The sequence below is a fragment of the Scomber scombrus genome, chromosome 20 (assembly GCF_963691925.1).
Source record: "Scomber scombrus chromosome 20, fScoSco1.1, whole genome shotgun sequence".
In the NCBI taxonomy this organism is placed as follows: domain Eukaryota; kingdom Metazoa; phylum Chordata; class Actinopteri; order Scombriformes; family Scombridae; genus Scomber; species Scomber scombrus.
Genome location: NC_084989.1, coordinates 11,702,428 through 11,726,099, shown reverse-complemented (window position 1 = coordinate 11,726,099; position 23,672 = coordinate 11,702,428). Strand labels below are relative to the sequence as shown.

The window sequence follows — 23,672 nt, the reverse complement described above, 5'->3', positions numbered from 1 at the left end:
CTGTGATTGGCTTTGTGAATGGAGCAGCCAGCCAACACTGCAGGGGGGCGGGGTGGGGGTGTGGAGGGGTGTGGAGGTGTCAAATCAGATAGAAATAGACTCAACTATCTGTGATTTCCAACCTCAACATTTCCTTGTATCGCTTTTATCGCTTGTATCCCCGAGTATGAAACCGCCGAGTGTCACCATGAATGCAGCTCGAATCCAGGTTGGGTGCCAATCCCTCACCTCGTTCGCCGTGCGCACTCCTTCCTCCTCCTCCTCCTCCTCCTCCCTCCGTGTAATACAAACCTCGTGATCACCCATTCAGCGGTGCCTGCGTCTGCTGCTTTGGGGGTAAATAATAAGCCGACTAGCCGAGGGGCAGGGAAGCCAAAAGTATCCGGGAGACAGACAGGTGTCGTGGAAGTTTACACTCAGCAAAGGCGCATCCTTCCGCGTCCTTTTTTTTGTCATTATCTGGGATAACGTGAAAGAGACTGTCACTGGCGGTCATCCGGCACCCACTGATCCTGTGTAAGTGATTCTCCACATCAACTCACTGCACTCTGAGCGAATAGGTGAATGTTAGCTTATTATAATAGGCAGGAATGAATGAAGATTCAAACATGAGCCTGGATGTCAGGTGTTTGCTTTATCTGTAAAAGCTCGGTGCATGCTTGCATACCTTAAAAAGAAAATGCACGTTTCTGTGATGTTTTTTTGATCACCTTTTCAGAGCCGTTTGCTGCAGGCAAGCAGCCTGATTCACTGCCCATAAAGGTGCTAAAGCTGACATTTGTCACCGCAGGATTTCACACAGATGTTATCATGCAGTCACTAACGTGGCACTGTGTGTGTGTGTGTGTGTGTGTGTGTGTGTGTGTGTGTGTGTGTGTTTGTGTGTGTTTGTGTGTGTTTGTGTGTGTGTGTGTGTGTGTGTGTGTGTGTGTGTGTGTGTGTGTGAGTGTGAGAGAGAGAAATGAATGCTTTTAAAATGAAGAAAATGCAGCATCTTTGCAGGAGAGTGGTGTGAAAATAATCTGGTGTATCTGCCTCACAGTGCTGGACAGAAGACCATACAAGCAGGTTCAGGAGGTGCAGAATGTGACTCATCTTTTTTATGAATAGGACACGTTTTGGTTTAATTAGCAAAAGCTATTAAGATAAAGTCATGTTTTGTCTCAGAGCTGTGGTTGCAGAAACAACCTTTAACCCAAAGGAATGTAAGCTGAAAATCCTTATTTGGCAACTGCCTTGAGTGGGTTGTGGAGGCAAGTGAGCTGCATTAAAGCTCAGTGCAGTTTATTTCTGGTGTTTTTGTTTTGTGGGAAAAGTGTCACTTGTTGACAATGATACTGGGTCATGTTGGGAAGCTTTTTAGGGAGACACCGGCAATACATTCACCCACACACTGGATGAATCAGTGTGCTATTTCGAGAAACTCATTCAAGGAAAATGGAGATCACTCACCCAGAATTACAAACCCATTCTTAGTATTTGTGTTGCAGTAGCTCAACTCTCTGTCACATGCACAATGACTCAGAGGCAGATTCAATTAACAGCATCTTCAGGTCAAAAAAACGTGTGTGTGTATATAGTGTGAGTATGTGTGTGTCTTCACAGATCAGCTGCAGTACACCTTACCAGCCTCCTCTCTTGCTCTGTATAAAGTGGTAATTTGTCAGGTAGTGATGGATATGACACAGCAGGTAGATGTCAAACAGTGAGAAATGATCAAAGGCTCTTCTTCAAATTGAGCCTTCAGCGAGGATTTTAATGCACCCACAGTCTATATATTTTATTTAAAGTGGTGATATTCTTGTACACAGAGGTGACTTGGAAATAAGATAAAGTGACTGGGATGAAGTTCCTTGGAACTGGTATTGTATACCTACTTTGGCAATATAACCATAATACAAAATAGCAACAGCCTAAATTTACCTAATTTTGTCATAATAGGTCATGCACAGGTGTTACTGATAACATTAACAATGACGTAGTTCTATTCAAGTGAATAAAGTCAGCCATGACTGTGTGGAGATAGTGATGTTCCCAGATCCACAGACCACTGATTGTCGATTAGGTCATACAGTTAATTAATGCCCTTTACTATTTCCAAGACATTACTTGGTTTCTTCAATAGCTCTCCCAAACCATTGCAGTTACAGTGGGTTTGTTTTCGCTAAGCAGTAATTGGAATGGGGATTGTACCACAGAAAAAGGTGATGACACACCATGAATCATTTTCAAATGCTCATGTTGAGTGTTTGTAACCACTCACAGACCATAAATTTATGACCACTGACAGGCTTTTCCACATTGTGTGATGTGTTCCTTAATTCACGGTTAGGTTTTGGAACAGTTGGACATTATCCTGTATATGTCCCCTTAACTAAATCTTTCCTACGGCGCCATGATCCAAAATTCTTGGTACTTCTCTTTAATTACTTGTGGTCAAGTTGAAAGATAGTGGTAATAGCCTGGGTTGCATTAAACATCTTGTCCACTCGTGTTTCAGCTGGCATGTGGATATAGGAAGACAAATAGACCTAAATAAAGACCATCACACGCAGTTAGTTTTTTGAAGGACTTACAGTGAGCTCTCATATTTTCAAACACAGTGTAGGACACCAGTTTCCCATTTATACCACAAATAGCTATAAATGCTAATCTGCAAAGTCAGCTGACTGTATTCACCTTCAATTCAAATAGTCATTTCAGTGAAGTTGTTCTCAATCTCCTTCCCTCTGGCTGTGACGAAATGCCGGTCCGAAGGAGAGCGTCTAAAACAAGCAGTTCATTTAGCGCTTGGTTGCACCTGCCCTTTTAGCACTCCGACAGGGCCTTGTCCTCAGCTTGCCCATCCTCTGCTGACTCTCTAAGGTGACAGACAGCAGCAGAGCCAAGTGCTCTGCAGCATACTGTAGGATGGGGTGTATATTGTGTTTTTGGGTGTATTTGGGATGATTTAGTATCAGTGTGTACATATATCCATTAAAGACATAGTTGATTGATGCATATGGTGTGTCCTTTGGGGAAAAGACAGTTTCCTCTCTCATTCTCCTGAGAGATTCATCAGTGTGACCTATTTTCCATCTGAAGCCATTCTCTCTCTTTCTCTCTCTCTCTCTCTCTCTCTCTTTCTCTCTTTCTCTCTTTCTCAGCGTTAAGAGCATCTGTGTGAACATGTTTGCTCTTGTAATCTGACAGTATTACACTCAAACACTCCATTGTGGTGCCAGTCAAAATGTGACACTAGTAACCACAGTTTATTTTTTATATTTTGTTACAGTTCAGGGTGTTTTTTTTAGCTGAGACAAATGTACAGTTTCCAGTAGGTTGGCTGTCTTCTAAAATAATTTACATGTTAAGGGTTCATATGGTTAGAGGTGTTACATTTGGTAAAAGCTGCCAAATATTTCTTTATAATATTTTTCTGTTTCTCACAATAGTTGGCTGCAAATTCACAAAGTAAATCAAACATAACTTGAATCCCCAAAATTCCCTGCATGGAGCTGTGAGGGTAAACGCTAAAGAAAATTGGAGTTGTTGCAGCAGAAATCATTAATAAAACATAGATTATAGCAAATGTGAAAACTGTATGGATGTTTGTGTTTGGAAAGCAAATTTTTAGAGAGACAGGAAAATGAAGGGCTGGGGTGGTGGATGCATGTGTGTAGTGCAGCATACAGCTTTCATGCAGACTGGAAGTCCTGGAGACTGCAGACCTGCAATTAATGTGAGTGTTAATGTCCAACCATGATTCCTCCATAACCTAACCAAGTGGTTTTTTGTGTAACCTTAACCATATCCTAACCAAATTTTATTTGCCATAGCCACAGCCATTCTCTATTTTCTACTATGCTGTAATTGTCATGTGCAATTAAAGTGAGAATTTTAAAAAATTGGCAATTAGCATAAAACAAGTATAGTTTGTCTGAGCCCCAAAAAAAAAACAAAAAAAAAACACTGCTTCTGGTGGCTGAAGTGTAGTTCGGAAATCGTGCTCTATCCAATCTAACCGTTGCCTGAAAAGACAGCACAAACTTTTTGAGAGGTGAAGCGTCACTTTTACAGCAGCTCATCAAGATGGAGTTCAGTATAGCTCACAGCCCACCTTCCCTGACAGTGAATCGGTGAAGCATTGAACCACTGAGGCAGATTCCAATCAGTGTCACTTTTTCTGTTGGAATAGCTCACACTGTTCTCCACTGTGTACAGGCCGATAGCTAATCTGTGCTATTGTTGAGGGTGTGTTAGTGGTGCTGCTGGGCGGTGACACCACTCCATGGAGAAAGCATAGATTTATGGCATTATGCACACACATGTATTTGTGTGTATGTGTATGTGTATGTGTTTGTGTGTGTGTGTGTGTGTGTGTGCCTGTGCATGCGTGTATGTTCGTGAGAATCTCGTTGGAAATTGTCAGAAGTGAAAACGGATTTACTGTGTGTACAGTGACTGTTGCTGCCCTCAAGTATCTGCGTCACTAAAGCTTCAGAGGCAGACACTCTCACAGACATGAATGATGCTCCATCCATGTCCTTGACACCACTCACTATAAAAAGAAGGCCTGAATAATTGCCTTCCCTTGTGCCTATACAATAATGGCCATACAGTAATGGTGCAGTAATCTCCTCCATACAGGAGGAGAGTAACATGGATTAAGGACATGTCAGGCCAGCCAGTCTTAGATTTGTAATATGTTACAGAGCAGCTAAGTAGATTTTCCAGCTGTTAATTTTAGTTTCTAGACTGATACAGAGAGAAATTGGGAATGTTGGGAAACTTTGACTGTATATCAATAGGCTAAGATACTGTGTTAGTTTTCCAATGTCAGTAAAGAATTTGAGGGGCAAAATACCATCAAGGTAGTCAATCTTCAAATGTGAAAAACATATGCCCCTGTTGCTTCAATTTATATGTATACATATACATACATGCAAGATTGTTAGAAATGACATCTGAGTTGTATTTAGAACAATAGCTTTCATTTATGATGTATTAAAAGGCTATGTGTTATTAGTACAAACATGGAATAGTTCAACATTGTTGGAAATATGCTTATTTGCTTTCTTTACCAAAGTCAGATGACAAGAGCGATACTGCTCTCATGTCTGCTAAATATACAGTAAGTATATTAAAGCATAAAAACTGGAAACAAAATGGAAACTAGCTAGCTAGTCACTACATTTGGCCAAGAATTGTTAATCACATAATCCGCTGTAAAACTGTGACTATTTAAACTTTGGTTTTTGTACAGATTAGGCAAACAAGATCACAACCCATTTTTATGCTAAGCTCAGCTAACCAACTGAGTGTGTTTGCTTCGTATGTCCTGATCACCTGACCGTCTAATGATTGATGATTAAATATAATTGTATATATAAAGCGTTATTGAATATAATTTAAAAAACTGATGAATATTTAAGGAAATTGCTAGAGAAAACTTTATCATCAGTAGTTTTTGTCAGGCAGGTGAAACAAGCCGTTAAGTGTTTATTTTCTTAAGATAAATGTTGCCTTTCAGTCCAGCATAGCCTAATATTTTTGCTGTTTGCTAACAGCCTTCAAAGTATTACTGCCAGCAACATTGGGATGGAAATTGGATGCATAAAGGGTTTAGGCGTCTGGGAACATTGCACAGTGTTCTGTAATATGAAGGGATGTCATCATGCTACTTCCTTTGAACATGAGGTGTGCTGTCATACAGGCTTAGGCAATATATATTTAAAAAAATCATTTCCTGTGATATGTAGATCAGTCACAGGTGGTAAAAGTAGAAGGACCACCCACCTAGAGCAACAAAATGTGACTTTGAAAGATTTATATGAAATTATTACATGATTTATATCAAAGAAACAAAGGACTGACGGTGCCTGACAGCCATATTGTGTTTTGAGAGCACATGTTTAGTATGCATGGCCACATGTGACTGAGTGTGTATTCTAACATTTTGTGTGTAAAGTTTCTGTCAGACTGAGCCTTTTCAGAGGCAAAGGGCAAGGTCTCTTATCACATCAGCTGAATGAGGAGAGTTTGTGAATGGCATTGTGACAGTCTGTATTTACACTGCGATACCAGATTTCTGAGACTGAAAGATTTTGCAGCTTTTCTCCGCTGTAGCTGGGAATGTGACAAAAAGCTCTTTCTCACACTTTGTGTGTGTATGTGAGATTGAGTGCATAAGACAGAGCGCGAGAGTGTGTGTGTGTGTGTGTGTGTGTGTGTGTGTGTGTGTCTGTGTGTGTTTGCCCTTGTGGGTTAGGTATTACTGTACTGAAACAAATGACTCATAAAAAGCCCTTGTTGGAGAAATCTGTTAGTGTGAATTAAGATGATAGCTTGAAAAACAATATTCCTTTGGCTTCCCTGAAGCTTTTTCTATGAAATGACGACCACTTCTCCATTTTTAAAGAAACAGATGCTCCAGAAATGGTTGATGATATTAAAATATGCATTGAATGACTTTCACTGTAGCAAATTGAGTGCACAGTATAACCTTGGAAATTTTAAAAGAGGAAAAATGACTCATCACTCTTTGGTTAGCTTATGTAAAACCCCAAAATACATCTAAATGTTTTGTTTTCATTTTTTTAAAATCTGACAAAGTTGAACAGCAGTCTGTCAAGAGATGGGACCTGAGCTGAACTGGAGGAATGAGTGATACCCCGAGTAAGAGGAGAGGCACTCTGTCGATGAAGCTATTGGCCCAATAATAGAACGGACATAATTGTCTGGCCTTCTGAGTCATCATTGCTCTCTCGGCTGCCTGTGCACTCCCATCTACTTGTTTAGCCACCGCAGTTAATGGACCTTCTCCTTCTGTCCATCTCCCATCCCTCTCTGCTTCTCCCTCCCTCTGGTCTTCCCTCTGTGTTCCTTTTTATGGGCCGTCCCTCGGTCTCTCCTCTCCATCAGTCTTTTTTCAATTCCTCCTCCATGTGAATTTGCTCATGTCCTTCTCACCCCTAACATATTTGACGTCAGACACGTTTTTAACTTGGTACAATCACAAACTGAAACCAGATCTTCAGCCTTAAAGTAGGAAACCATTTCCTGTACGTCATGTATAGTGTTGACTATAAAAAGGTTGACTAGCAACATGTCAAATGATATGAAACAAGATTACACAGCCTAATGTTTTGCTAATATGCTGCGTAGCTTGGTATCTTATTTGGACAAGGAAAACACTCTAGTTAATGTGAGCTAGTGTGTTTACATTAGAACACAAACCCACTCACATACCAGATAAAATGACCAGCTCGAAGTCTGTTACAGGTGTATGCTACTGTGTTTGGTTTTGTTGAGTGTGGACACTTCTTTATAGCTCCCTGTCTGCTGTTTCATAGTATCAAAATAGCCTGAAGAGACCATACAAAATGCTATTAGAATACGCACAGTAAGTAAAGTTGTTTGGGTTAACAAATGTACTTTATTTCTGCCTAAGGGCAAGTTTAAGTATCAAACTAGCATAGACCTGAAACAGTAAGAAGAAAAATCTTTTCAGCCACTGCACTCTGGTTTGGAAACAAACCTCTTACTCAATTTTCAGCTTCCTCATACAGACAGTCATGCTGCAGGAAAGCAACTGGCGCCACAATATATTTTGCTCACAAGTCATAAAACTAAATGTGTATTACATGTTGAGATGTTACCATTTCAATGTATCTTTCTGTTGGATAGCTGTTTTAGAGACTAGAGACCTATTGATGTGGTATTTCCTTAGCTAATACATGTCAATGAAAGTTGTAAATTACTCAATACCAAGTGTACACAAGTTGTGTTCAGAAACACTGGCAAGTTAAATGTCAATCACATGAATGTTCAGGTTTAAAGGAGTGGATTGTTTCTACAAATGCACAAACACATTTTTAATTTCTCCATCCCTCTGTCTTCCTCCAGGGTTGTCCCAGCCTCGGCCCCCAGAGCAGCAGCGCCCTCGCCTCTCCTCCTGTCTCGGACCAGCAGCAGCCTGACGTGTTGAGGCCAGGAACGATGGGCCGGAAGCTGGACCTGTCTGGCCTGACAGATGATGAGGCCGAGCACGTCTTAAAAGTGGTCCAGCGGGACATGAAGCTGAGAAAGAAAGAGGAGGAGAGGCTGAGGTGAGATGGGAATCTCCTGCCAGCATTTTTTTCTAGTATTTAACACTTTTTTTTGTATTTAACACATTTGAGGTGACACATACAGAGTGATTTGAGAGGAGCTGATAAGGAGAAATGACATTTGCCTGTGAGCAGAAATGACCAGATATAGTGTGTGCAGCTGTTTCAGCTGACAGGCACTTATCATGGCACTTACTGGCAGCGTCTGGTTTAAAGGACCAGTGTGTAGGCTTTAGTGGCATCTAGCAGTGAGGTTGCAGATTGCAACCAACTGAATACTCCTCCCCTGCTATGCATGTGGGTTTCTGTATAAACATGGAAGTGCAACATGGCAGGGCTCTGTGGAAGAGGATGTCATCTAAGGTGATAGAAATACACCACAGTTCTTATTTTCATGTGATTTTACACTAATTAAAACATACTTGAACAAATATTACATTAATATTATATTCCATTTCTGCCAAGTCCTTTCCACTGAATGCCACTAAATCTCACACATTGATCCTCTAAGTCTTCCCTCTACAACTTCAATCATTTCATTGCTTGATGTCTTTTAATTGTCACTTTTTATATAAGGAAATATAAATTGTAATGATACTGCAGCTTGTACATTTTGGACATAATAGCACCTGAGCTTCAGGCAGAGGTGGCTGGTTGATGTGGAGCACTGGGGCGAAAACAAAAGGGGGAGCCTCTGTGCTTTTAACCTGTGCTGCTAGTTGATGGTTTGGGACACAATCAGCTCCTTTTTCATTACCTGCAATGTTAACTTGATGTAGTCTTGTAGTGTTAGTGTTATCACTGCTGCCAGACAGGTGATGCAGGTGCATGTGATTACAGCGATATATATGCTGTAGTAGACAGCCATTCAGTTTCAGTTGGACCTTGGTATTACTGAGCCCCTCAAGATGATAATTTTCGTTCATGTTATTTCAACACCCTCTGAGTCATCAGCAGCTCCTGCACATTCAGAGCTGTCGTCATCGCTCATTTTACTTTACTTTTACTTGGTCTAGCTTGCATGAGCTGTCTCTCTTTCATTACCAGTTGTGGTGATGGGAAATTACCAAACTGTCCCATAACATCAGCTCTCTGTAGGTTATCCTATGATCACAACATGGAGTAGTGTTTGGAGTCCCTGATTAATATAAGTAGTGGTGAGTTCACAGATGGGGCTAACAAAGCCTCCCCCCAAGCTGGTTAACTACCTTTGTAGTCATTAGGATTTAAGGGATATTTTTTAGAATATTTTTTAGTGCTCGTCTACACAGAAGTTGCATCAGTGAAATACCCAGTACTAACACATACTGGTGGAACCATAAGTTCATAAGTTCATAAGTTCACGCCCACTGGAGAACACTGATTTGTGACTGCAGAAAAATGAATGAAATGTTTTTGTCTAAATAAGTCCAAAATAAGTAAAAACTAAAACAAAGTATCGAAATATTTTGATTTCAGTTTGGCTTGCAAAGATGTTTTTGTCAGATCTTGGTCAGAAACTAACACTGCGTCATGGCAAATGTAATCAAATCCTTTCTTGGTGACTTAAGACAGCTTTACGGGCAGATGATTTTATTTATGCATTTTAATTGATGGGATTGGCCAACAGACTATTAATCCTCATGACATCTTTATGCATTTGAAGTCAAGGCGTCAGTAAAACAGCCCGACACTCTCAGTTATGAATGTATTTATACTTTACAATGTAATCCACAACATCCCTTCTGTTTACCAGAGGTTGTACTTGACATCTGTTCTCATGACGTCGGATTGAAAGATGGCAGCGTGATTTTTAAACAAAGCTGCAGTTATTTCTTTACAAGTTTTACAGCAGTATGGTTTATTGCAGCGTCTCCATCTGGACAGCCTGCTGTAAGGAGTTAAGATTGTGTTTTCAGCTTGTGGGCTGTCAGGTCTGTCAGGGTCAGTTGGGCCAGGCCTCAGGGCTCTGCTCCGGTGTCACAGCTTCTTACTTAACATGCGACAAGTGCTGGCCCGTTCCTCCTCCTCCTCACCTCCTGTCTTTCACCCCCTCCCTCCTCTCCCTGTGACAGCCTGTATTTAGGTAGGGAGGGTTTCAGTTTCATTGTGACAGGCCTCCATGGGGGTTTGGCCATGAAATGTGTGGTCAGATCAGTGTGTCTACTTTGCATTGTTTCAGAAGGACAATACGACTATGTTGTTTTACAGTGTTTTAAAGTGTGGTTGTACCCTGCAATTTCGTAATAAACAAATATGTTCCTTTGACTACCTACCAGGCCCCAGCATCAGCTATTTTGTTTTGGAAATGTGATGTCTTCCTTCATATTTGAACTGTGATTCTCAGCGGTTTCATGTTCTTGAGTGGATGCCATGAGTGATTAGGCTGCTTTACTTGGAGCACTAAACATCTAAGCTGTACTCTGAGGAGCATAACAAAGTTGCTTCACGAACCAGAGAGCAGCCGTTAGTCTGTGCTGCTAAAACTCAAATTCAACTTATTTTTCCAGAATAAGTTTCAAAACAAAGATGGTGTATTCCCAAATTACTGGGCTGTGAAATTTTCTCCCACCAAGCTGTCATGAGTAATCAAAAAGACTTTCTGCCTCGCAGGCTGTTAGTATTACTGCAAAAAGATAAACGGATTAATGTTGATGTAATAGCGCAGAGATACTCATTAAGCAACGGTTCTTCATAAAAATAATCAAAGCTCTTTAATTGTAGCTTTATTGAGTTATTATGACTTGTTTGATGATTTAAAAGCAAAGTTTTCCAAAGTGGATATTAGATGCACGTTGACAGTCAAATTTGCTTGTTTTAGCAGTTAAAACCACTAATCTGTTACATAATTACCATCTGGTAGAATGGCCTCATTTTTATTGTAATTTGTGCTTTAACTGTTAGACATGTTTCATGCAGCAGAACCTCTTGAAAGCCCCATTAAAGGATACTGGGTGTTAGTGTTTCCCACACTTCTCTGTAATTTATGAGGAAAATGTATTTAGATAAACGATATAAGTGAAAGGGCATTACATTACTGCACAACTTCAAGTAAAGCTCCATCCTTTAAAACTTAAAGTCCCACTCTACTCTGTGTTTTGCTCATTGTTACTTCAGCTGGATGTGTGACTGTCACTGTGCAGAATGATGTATGTGCAGAAGCTGCTTTGCATTCACCTTCTGAGGGGGGAAAGTTTCTTGCTTATTTGAAAATCTGAGATTATGAGTACCTATAAGCATGAATTGTGACATTGCAACTAGTTTGGAGCCAGTGTGTTCCAACTTACAAAAGTGTGATGTGGAAACTTGAAGCCTACAGTGCACGAACAGTGAAAATAAACTTTTCTGTGAAGGAGGAGACATCCTGTGTCCGGCTGTTAAACTTTTGAAATGACAAATATTTGCATATTCATTGATTCTGGATTTTTCAATAAAGGAGAATGAATAGGTTGAATATTAAGATTTTGAAGGAAGGAGGTAATTATACTTTTTGTGAGGAAAAAACATGTTAGACAACATGTTATTATTAATAGAATATATTATTATTACATTATTGATATATCTTACAACATGTCTGGAGGGGATCTTTCAGTAAAACATACATAATATATCTATCATATATTTCTGTAATTTTGTATGTTTTTTTGTATTTTTGTGGAGCCATTGCCTGGTTAAATCAACATTATTGATGCACCATATTTTATAAGATGATCATATGTTTCGTATGTTAAATCTTTATCAGCAAAGTATCTAGCAATTGTAGTTGTCTAACACAGTAGATGTAGTGGGATTAAAATAACTGTAATATATAAAAACATGATTGAACACCTTTTGAATTATAGGGGAGTAGCAGAGAATAAAGTAACATAAATCTTTGAAAATATACTTTTTTTCAAAAGCACTCTTTATTCTGAGTAAAACAAATTGAATTGGATGAGTATGTGTTTACTGTTTATCAGAATATTATATATATATATTACAACCCCTGTCAGAATCAATAGATTTATAAAATAAAAATCAATTTCTCCTAGTTCCTCCTAGTAAATATAAATCCACTGATAATATAACACAATTTCACTACATTTTCAAGTGTATAAGATTCAGTAGAACATTTGAAGTAGTAGCAAGTACAACCTACTACTTAATGTTACTCCATTTAATCTTAACAACAATGAATGTCCTCTGTCAGTATCTGGAGGCATCTGTTGTCTTATGAATTGCATTTGCATCAATCTTTTTTCCACTTTATCTGATTAAAGTGTGCTGTGTGCTGATGCCTGTGTACAATCTAGATACTGTAGTTAATAGAGATCAGAATAGCATTTTGGTTTTGCCGCAAATCACCGGAGAACAGAAATAGAGAGAGAAAACCCATTTGCCTTTCATGAAATATAAAATGTTGCAGTATACAGTATATGAATAGAAATATGAAACTTGCTCACAGCAGATGGTGGTTGAGTGTTTCAGGAAGAAGAGCTCTCCCTGTGGGATTTTCTTCTCCATGCATGGCTGACATTTGTTTTTGCTTCCTTGAATGAAGTCAGCCCTGCAAAGTTGTAAATTACCCTGTTGAAGGATTCATGGGATGGTTTATAAGCCTCCGCCGGCACTTTAAATGCTCCATTCTAATTTTCTCCCATGCTGAATAATACAAAATGTTGAAAGACTTAACTGATATTACCTTCGGTCTCATAAATACTGAATTGTAATAAATATGTAAATAAAAACGACGCACACAGCAATGAGCTCAGTCAAGGCTGATTTTCACTGTTTTCGAGTTTAGCTTTCAAGTTTTCATGTGGGCAACTACATGTCGTTTATGATGTCTGTGCACTTATATGCTTTTATCATTGTGTGAGGGAGTTTTTGTTGTCATGCAGTGTATTAGTGTTATTTTCAACTGTACAACAAATCAAAAAAGACTGAACTTTTGCAGATCCATATTCGTCCATGACAACATGACTTTATTAACAAGTAAACACAGGCTTTCATGAGGTGTCTTTGCCTTACTTTGTATTATAGAATCTGATTTTGCATGATTAAATTGTCAGAAACCAGTTATTAGTCTTGGTACAGTATTGAAAAATCTCCTATGACCATTGGTGAGGGCATTTCTGATATTGCTGCACAGCAGTAGGCTATTATTTACTCTATTTGCTACCGCATTTAATTCAACATTTTAATATATAATTCCATGTTTATACTGATGACAAAAGCACTCTTGGTTAACCTAAACTGTTGCCTGATTTCTATGAGAGACTGGATATTTATGACTGGATGATTATCATATGGTTCACAGTTAAGTAAAAAAATAAGTGAAGTCTCTACTTTTTTCTTGTGTCCTTACGCATGCTTGAGGCGTCACATTTGTGGCGTCACATTAATGTCCCAGTATCTTGGCTAAATATGAGAGGAAGACTGCTCGTGTGGTTTTTTCCTCAATAAACTCTTGAAGATGTTCTGGGGTAAGCTGAAAGATGCTTATTTTGGTTAATCAAGGCCAGTGGTGAGTCTATGTCCGTTGGGAAAAGGGAGATTCTTTTATGCTTATGGCTCCACAGACCCAGGCGCCGATTTACAGATTGTGTACACATGGCAAAACACTTTCTGAATTTTCATTTATTAAGTCGCTGTATTCTATGTATTCTATTTTTTACTTAATTTCATCTTATGTTTATTAATATTATTAAGTAGGTTTTATTTTCTGTCTCTTATGCATTTACATGTTTTATGTTCAATTCATTTTTGATGTGAAGCACTGTGTAGCGCGTGTCATTTCTTTAGTTGTAAATCATTTTAAGCTGCACTTTTGTGTGAAAGATGCATTGCAAATACATTTATTATAATTTAGTCCATTAGCTTTTATTAACTGATGTGTTGCCGTCTCGTTTATGTTCAATTCTTGTTTGCTGTATTGTTTTAAGCTTGTTACAGTCAATTGTATACAATTGTATTGTGCCTGTGGTATTAATTTTGAAGCAATTTGTAACTTTGTTTTGGAAACTACAACACTGTATATATAAATCTTCAGTAACTTCCACGTGCACCCTAGTTGCTCTGCTAGTGAAGGGCACGAGTGTGATGCTGCCAATTAGAGAGGGCGAGCAGCTAAACCTCTGGCCTCCTCCATCTCAGTGGCCATCCAGCTAGAGAGGCTCATTATGGAACAGCAGGAAACTCAGGGGAGCAGAGGCGTGTGTCTACTTAACAAACAGCACAAGCACTCCCAAGGGAGACAGACTTTGAAATGATAATAGATGGAAATAGTTATCCACCACTGTGTCTTTGTGGAAGATGGCTGGAGCTCGAGCTATTGGTAACTCTTATGGATAATTTGCTCTCAGAGTCAGGAAGGATCCTCTTTAAACTTATCTGCTTGTATAGGTAGGCCAATTACTGTACCTGTAAGGCTTACTTCAAAACTAACTTCAATTGCAGCAATGGCAGCTCTCTCCTCTCTATTGAAAGAGAAGGCTCTACATTATTTCAACTTATGAGCTTGTTGAATAAGGCAAAAAATTATTTGGAAACTGAACAATGCTCCGTGGATAAGTCTCAATTATTTGTGAATGTGTGTGCAGGCGCCATCGATCACATTCTCTCAACATCGTAATCTCTCTTTCTTTCTTTGTGTCGGGTTTCTGGCTGGAGAATGCAACCCTGTCTGCTGTAACAATTGTACCCGATTGTCAGAGGGTGATATTTTGCATCAGCAATTTTAATTCGTTTGTCAAATCATGAATGTTTTTAAAATGAAAACTTGACAAAACACAATGTTGTGTTCAGAGTACACAGATCTCATTAGTGTTTGACTTTGTAGTGTTAATCAAACCATCTGTTAATGCTTTTATTATAAGACTAGAGAGTACACATTTACAGCCATTTAGGGGGTAATTCATTTAGTAAGATTTGAACAATTGGTCAAGTATATGTGTCATGCATCCAAAGGCTTCAGCTTCTTTCTATCTTTTTAATTGTTGTTTTCTCTTTTCTAGCTCTCAGAAATGGGACAGGCAGGCAGGTACGGGGGAGCAAGAGTCACACTGAGAGGCCAGGATCTTTTTGAAAGAAGGTGGCAGAGGATGTCACTCTGTCTGGGACAGAGCTGACCTCTATTTCCTCCTGCATTTATCCTGTTGACTCTTTGTCTACAGACGGTAGAAATACACACAGCTTGTCTAATAGAAAGACAACGTCAAAATAAATGTTTTGCCAAGATAAAACTCTGTCAGGTTCTGTTTTGGCCCAAATGGCTCTTTATTCATGAGGATCGATAAATTGGCGTAATTGGATTTCAGAGCACAAGCAGTCAGAGGATATTGCCCTTCGTCGCAGGACAGTCCCTTTGGGCTGCTGTGCCATCTCCTCTATTAAAGCAGCACTAAATGGGGACAGATCAACCTTCTGCCATCGACTCTCAGGCCTGAGGTCATGTCCTCCCACAGCATCTGCTCAGATTTCAATTTAAGCCGCCATTTGATAAACATTCATCAAATTAATTACAATAGACAACCACAGAATATTGAATCGTCTATGTATTAGCTTGTAACTACTTGATGATGTGTTTTTTTTAATAAAGCTGGGTTCCCAGACTACTGAACTAATAACCTCAACTTGTTTCTGTCAAGGGAAAATCCAGAAGTGGTGTAACTCGCCGGTGCAGCTTTGTGGCCGTTTGAATGGCTCCATTGTGTTAAACAGACACGTATTATTCCTTTCTTCTCAGTGTCTAAGGTGTTTATTCTGTGCCATAATCCAGTGTCGGGTCCCTATGTTAACATGTGACATTCTTTCACATGAAACGGGCCCAAAGCTGCAGGGATGTGATGTGTAACTGCACATACAAAGAGGACTCTTAACAGTAAAACAGCTTCATGTGGCAACTCAACCCCCCACACCCTCACCCCCACCACCACCATTTTTATATAGCAGCCAGAAAAGCGGGTCTGGAGAGAGTTAATTTCAGTCTAGCTGTTGTTGTGGCAGTTGTTCTCTTGGCTGCGGTTTTCGTTTGTTGGGGATTAGCTGTGTTACGTTAGTGGTGTGGGTTATTTGTCTGAGTCATGTTGATATGGATTGTTTTTGATGTGGAAGTGCTGTGTTTGTGTATGTGCTGATCTCGTCAGCAGTGTGTGTGAGCGCATGGTGAACGGGAAGGGCAAATCCTTCCGACCTTTTTTTCTGTTGCTGTAGTGGCAGGTGTATTACCAGTATGATTTTGTGAGTCATTTCACAAAGTAGAGGGTCACATTTTAATGGTTATACAGTAGCTGTTTGGTTACTAGATTGAACTTTTATAACTGATATGTTTACTTTTTTATCTTTATATCTGGGTTTTAATTTTTTAAACGTGGTAAAGCAGTGAATGAAAAGTTAAAGTATAATAAGCCTGCATAGCATTTTAAGTGAAGATCATCAGTTCTCTCTCTACTTATTACCTATTCTGACTGACTTGTGGCTATGATTGTAGAGCTGATTGGTAGGGGTCTGACTGTTGTGCAGTAGATGTTTTAATAATGTCATTCTCTCCCATGATACATGATGGAGTACCCTGTTGAACATGAAGGTGGGCAGATTTAAAGTTCAAAGTCTAAATGAACTGTAAAAGGAAATGTATATCAAGTTGTAATCTTGTTCATGTTTTTATCTAAATATTGAAATGACACTGAGATTTGAAAACTCTCTCTACCAGACTGATAGGAAACGTTACGTGCTGATTTTTGATCAGCATGATTGTGCTTTAATTTGCTTTCATGTGTTCAGGGCTGTTGAGGTGATCTGTGCAGCTACAACAGACTCTGTGATTTCTAATTAGTCTTTAATATGGCCCTTAGTAGATGATATTTAATATAATTAAACTTAATTAGCAGGCAGAAATATAGTCCCTTGGACCACTGCAATTATGCATGGGCATGGTTACGCATGCTGTGTTTAGTCTGTCTGTCTTTTTCACACACACATGAAGGTCCATTCATCAGAGGTCCACCAGTTTTTTACATTAAAGGGGTCATTTTATGCTTTTCCATTTTTTTAGTATATATAGTCATATCATATATATATATATTTACAATGTATAGTTACAGTGACAGATGTTCATATTAAATGTGGCTGATGTGTCAAATACTGAGGTAAACAGTCAGTTTCCAACGTTTTTTTGTCTACTTTCAGCCTGAGCTGATGTTGGCTCATGACAGATTTCTTTATGTGGTCACCTGCTCTATGCACAGTGCACACGTTTGCTAGTCATTCTACTAACATTATGGCATTTTACCATTGTAGTGAGGGTAGTCAAGCCGAGCCATGCCTCGAGTTGAGTTGGCACGCTGTGAGTGTTTTTCCATTGCACAGCACGGCAACATAAAATTAGTTGTTGTGAAGTTTTTTAGCACTTATAACAAAGCTTTTCTAATTCAGTGAGGAACACGTTTCATTTCCTGTGAATTCTTCATGATTAAAGTCTTCCGATATATATTCATCTAAAAGCTTTTAATAGCAGTAAAGCAGGAAATGTTTGGTTTGTGTCGGCAGTAACTTAATACAACCCTGATATGGCTGCCCTTCATCAGATTTTCGGAAAGTTGGCCAATCAGGTCAGGGGTGCCTTAAAGAGACAGGAGATAAAACTGCCTGTTAAAGACATATACTGAACTAAGGTGCTGCATATAGGGCCAGCATAATAGCTTCCTTCTTAATGTAATGCAGTCCCTTACACCTTATTTGTCAAAATAAGAAAGGTCAAATATATTTTTACCATCCATTTATGAAATATATGTTGTAACATGAGTTAACACCTTGGGGGTGTTGGGCCAATATGTCTGAGTAAACATTTGCTTCAGTGGATGCTGTTGCACATTTAATTTCCTCTTTATAGGCTACCTTATCAAATCCATGATACATTTAAACACATAAATTAGGATGCATAATGTATGTGTATTTTTTCAAATAAAATTTTGAGCAACAGTCCACAGTGCATCAAGCTTGCCACTTCTTCAGTGCAATAACATTCAAATTCATGCGGATGATCTGTCAAGCAAGACAGTTGTACTTGAACATAAAAAGAAGTTTGGAGCTCAACATTCCAACATGTCTAAACCTTTCTGAATTTTACGTTTTGCCTGTGCATCAGCAGACCCTTCCTGAGCAAAATGTCCTGAGCTGACAGCGGTTTACGGCGTCTTACGGGGGAAGACTCTGATTTCCCCTGAGTGTGACATATCAGCAGCTGCATGGTGCCGCTGTCCTCTGGAGCTGCTGAGCCCACGGGATGGGCTGATGAGATAGTGAAAAATAATCCACCCGAGCTACTTGTGGCACAGTTGCTTTCATAGTCCTATACGCAGCTTTAGCATTTCCAGCTGACTGACTAGATAGGTTTCTCCTCAGTAACCTTGCCTGCATGAATGTGTATAACTCTGTGTGTGAGTGTCTGTATGTGGCATTTTAGCCTTTGCTCACTGACGGTCAAATGAAGGTGAACGGATCACTGCTCAGCCTTGTCTTCCTCCAGATAAACATGTATAAATTTTTACAAGAAGATAGACTCTAGAGTTCTGTAGGAAGACTCTGAGTAATCGCCTGAGCTGTTACTTTTGTATTTGTCCAGGTCTGCAGTGATTAGTCCTGCTACCAGCCAAATGTCAAGGGCTGTTTTGACTCACAGTAAAACAGTTGGTTGCAGCAGGAAGATGGTGTTATCTCTCTTGTGTGATTTTCTCATCTAGTCAATCTTATTATCTCCACCTCTGTTTCTCCCTCCCCATTTTCCATTCAGAGGTCCTATCCCTCTCAATTCCTCAGTCTGTTCTCTCTCCACCTGTGTTTTCCCTCTGTAGACCCTCATTAGTGGCAGCTGTGTTGTTTTGAAATGGAGGGCAGCATTGGACGAGCTGCTCTCTGTCCAGAGGGAGTGAGCGATGCTTGGTGAGACAGCAGGGAGACTTTCCTTTTGTCTTGAATAACCTCAACACTTCTTATCCTAGTCTGACTCTTTATTACGCCCAGGCCAAGAGACAGAGGGCTCATTTACCTCCTAGGAGCCAGTCATTTATCCCATGGGCCTTATCTCTTGTGTGATATTGAAGTGATTGAACTTCAGCCAGCAGTGTTAATTACAAAGGTTTTGGGCTGTTTGCAGGAGCGCAAGCCAGCAAGGCAAGGTTCAAGTACTCGGACACAGTCGGTTAGCTTCAGACAGAGACTGTCTTTATGGGAAGTGCTCGGCAGAATGAGAGAAAGTGAAGGATCCTCTGCAGGATTACTGTGTGTCTGAGAGGTGAGGAGCAAGACAGACAGTACACTCTGTGCAAGGTGTAATTTGCCTCATTACAGACAATGAATCCCCCTCTTCCTTTTGTATAACCTGTTGCACTGTGGTGTTCTTAAACCCTCTCTGTATGCAGGCTATGTTCTGCCTCTGTTCCAGTTGTCTTAACTCTTTCTCTGTGGTGTGTTTTCTGCCATAATCCCCTCCAGACTCTTCAGTATGCTGTCTGGCACTGAATAAGAATGCCGAGGAAGACTTTACATATCTGTTGCATCATGTGTTTCCAGTTTTGTACTTTATAAAGTTGTTTCATATATTCATTTTTCTTCAGAGACCGGGCTAAATGTCAGCAGTAATCACATACAGTAGAGAATGTATTAGATACAGTGAAAGGTTTACCTGTCGGTTAGTCCATTTAGCTTAAAAAAAAATCTGGATATGACCTCCTGTACATCCATATCAGGATTATAGAATTGAAACGATTAGTCGATAAAGCAATGGATTGATAAACAGAAAAAAAAAAATTTCGGCCATTTTTGAAGCAAATATACCAAACAGGAGTAAGATTTGCTACTTCTTTGTCATATGTCATCTTACACTGACTGATAAAGGGTAGTAGCAGCACTAGAGATATTTATGTAACCACCTTATGTATGGTGATGGGAATCCAAAGACGGAAAAAACAATTTCACTTTTCTAACTAAATTAGCTTTATGTTTGAAATGTATGTTGTGCATATGTGTATTGCAGAATTTCAAAGATTTGGAGGTATTATCCTTACCTGCATGCCCCTCAGTGTGGGGAAGCAGAAGCAATCTGTTTACATTGCGTCACATCATTGACGACAGAGCAGCATCGACATTCTGCAGAGTGCTAGTGTTGGTAATACTTCATCCATTACGCACACAAATAAGCAGACACACTAACACACACATGCACAGACAAAATTACATTAGTGTAGCGCTTTCCCCACAGTCCTGTATTTCATCCGCCCCAATTAGATGGGGATCTCCAGCATCTTTGCCCCTCAAGCCACAACAGCTTTAATTTATGAGATGGCACCATCATATATGAATGTATAAGACACAGAGGATCACTTGACTGTACATTGACTATGGGGCTGATGCTGAGGTTAGCTCAGGGCAGTTTTTTAAATAATACTTTTTTTTTTTTTTGCTGGTTTCAACTTTTGAAATGTGATTATTTATGCTTTTTTCTGTTTTTTTCTGTTTTTCTTTTTGTATTGATGTTGATGTTAAACACTTTGTGACACGTATTCATAATGTGCTGTATAAATTTTAAATTAAAAAAAAAAAGTTTTACTAACTTACTTACATAATAGTAAACTGATTGACTTGAAAATACATTTTAAGTCACCTTTGACTTTGGGAAATAATTGTTCACTTTTTTCTGACATCTTTTAAACAAAGCGATTAATCGTAAAAACATCCGTCGAATTGATTAAGAAAAGAATCATTAGTTAATCATTAATTGTTTTCTTATAATGAGACCGCTCTGGTTTATTTATTGCCATTTTCTCCTCTACTAGTTTTAGTGTGTGTGTGTGTGTGTGTGTGTGTGTGTGTGTGTGTGTGTGTGTGTGTGTGTGTGTGTGTGTGTGTGTGTGTGTGTGTGTGTGTGTGTGTATGTGTGTGTGTGTGTGTGTGTGTGTGTGTGTGTGTGTGTGTGTGTGTGTGTGTGTGTGTGTTTGACACCTGTGTTTAATTTCTTTCTCTTTTCTCTCTTTCTCTTTGTATAACTCTCACTCTTTATCTCCGCCGATGCCAACCTGTTGACACATTATCTTTCCTGCACTTTCTCTCCTGAGTGTTTGTCTCTGTCAGTATCATCATGGTTACACACTATGTTTGTGTACAGTGTCTGTTCTGTGTCTGACGACGCCTTACATTGCTGATGGCTTTGATTCGTTTAAGGGGCTCGCTCTCATATTAACCCAATACTAAGGAGCCACATAAAGGATTCACAATTAAAGCAAAGCCACTTGATTTTCTGTTCTTTTCTCACTCTCATAAGGATCATGGATTATATTAAAAACACCTCTTAAAAAAGCTTTTATGAATGAGACTTGCTTTTATGTACATTTATGGGTTGTGATCCTGCTCCCTTTAAATCTGGCATGTTGTTACTCCTCTTTTATGACTTGCTTGTACTTATTTTTTTACCTCCTTTTATATTTATAAAGCCAGTCTTATACAATGAATATAAATTGCTTTTATAAGTGCTGTATTAGAAATTTGTTCTTATGATGTTGATGGTAGGGACAGTGATAATTATGTATTTTAATGTGGTTAAGATTATTTGTATGCATTCACTACCGAATATAGTCTTCAAATAAATGTAATAGTAACCAGTTACTTGCATCAGCTCCTCATAAGCCCCGTCCTTTCCATAATTCCTAGCACCCATCAAACTGCGGCTTCTCAGAGTGTGATGTTTGATATTTTGACAGAGCTCAAAAAATCTAATGAGTCTCTTGGTTTTTCTTGACTCTTCAAACATGTGTGGGTGTATTAATGCGTGTGGGAATTTACCGTTTCTCTGGTTACACTACATTCCCACACAGCCACACAGTTCCTGTGAAAAAGAAAACAAACTCATGACCTTCCACCACAATTGGAGTAAATACAGAGAGGGACATGGATCATTGCTACCTCAAGTTTATCCAAATTAAAAATGTCACAAGGAAAATATGTTACTGTTAAAAAGTTCTCTAACCACCTTCCTCTCTTTTAATTAAAAGTCAAAAACCCATCAAACTCCAAGGAATATTATCTCAAATATACAGAAATCACCAAACATTTATTCATCACACACAGTTGTAAACACAGTGAAATGCTCAGCATCTTCAGTGACATTCAGTGAACTAACTCACCAATAATACAAACAGCACACAACTCCACTTAAATTGACCAGACATGCATGGAATCTGTGACTTTCCATGACTTGTAATTATAAAAACCCTATAATTACAGTATAAATCCCTCTACAGAAATCAGATTACCGCCATCACCGACTGCAGTCTGAGGTGAGAGGAGCAGGCGCCGATCATATAATGTGATAGGAGAAGAAACCTGTCAGTCAAAACCTGCCTCATCAATAAAGATTTTGTCAAAATCATCTTTTTCTGTTCAGATAGAGAAACTGCATTTTAAGATGGAATGAGATTTCTTTGAGGGAAAGGAGTGAGATGGATGTTTATGATTTAAACTGTTGATTTGAAAACCTCTAGTCTACACATGCTCACCCACTAGTCTCGCTCTGTATTGTTTCATGATTTGGGGGTGCCACTCTACCACCAGTGGCTTTTTCAAGTTTTTCCAAGAAATGTGTTTCTCAGGGGAACCATCGCTGGTTGAGCAACTGGTTTCTGGAGATTATGAGTCACATCTGGTGCTGCGGCCGGCTCGGCCCCTTCTGTTAATGACTGCAGGAGTAGAGTGTTCTGATAAAACTGTTGCTTTGGTAGTGAACCAGCAAGCTGAACACTCATCACAGCTCCACGTTTTTTAAATGTTTACCAATGGTGGGCTATTGAATTCAGTTCATGGCACATTTCAGAGCCGTCAAACCTTTAGCCCAGATTCTTGCTGTCAAGTGTTTAAACGGGTCACCTTATCTCAGTAGTTTATCCAGTGCTTGTGGAAAACACTTACAAAAGCATTCTTTTTTATTATGCTACCAGGTAGTTAGCACTGTTTCAGTTAACATGTCGTTGCTAATAGCAACCACTACTGACACAGCTCCATGTAGCAGTTAGCTACAGCTGACATTTTTAATGCTACATCCAGATTTTTGTCAGATCTGTGAACATGCAAATATTGATAATCATCTTCTGTCTTCTCCCCAAATGCACATGGTGGAGAGTAACTTAGTACATTTACTCAAGTACGGTACTTAAAAATTCCAAAAACAGAAAACAGATCACAGGTGTATCAGAACTTATCCCTTCTTGCAAGTCCTCCAACTTTAAGGGGAGAAATGAAGAGCAATACTAAATCACTGGAGTACTGTTCGAAGAGTAAACAGAAGCCTAGCTCCCCTTTGTATCACCCCTCTGTTGCTTTAGTATTATAAGAGCTTTGTTCAGTTTTATTAACAATGTTTTGAGAACATTTATAGATGGTATTTCTTGCTTTTAGATTTGAATAGACTCTTTGGGATTTCAATCTGCCTGATATAATTTGCACCTCAGCCAGTACTTTCCTACCTTGCCTAACTTCACCTGCGAATATAATGAAATCTATATCTGTTTGTATGTTGTTCTGTGTGTTCTGTGCTTTTGCACACTCCTGTATGCTTGTCTAAGGAGATAGGAGAAA

At 39.2% G+C, this 23,672-nt stretch overlaps 1 protein-coding gene across 1 annotated transcript in view; it reads left to right on the top strand.

The window, feature by feature from the left end:
- Positions 1 to 7,965: 7,965 nt before the first annotated feature.
- myripb (myosin VIIA and Rab interacting protein b) overlaps positions 7,966 to 23,672 on the top strand; it is a 95,924-nt gene continuing 80,217 nt past the window's right edge. The window contains exon 1 of the mRNA XM_062441957.1: positions 7,966 to 8,090. Coding sequence (XP_062297941.1) covers positions 7,981 to 8,090 — 110 coding nt within the window. The 5' untranslated portion in view covers positions 7,966 to 7,980. The remainder of the gene's footprint in view (positions 8,091 to 23,672) is intronic.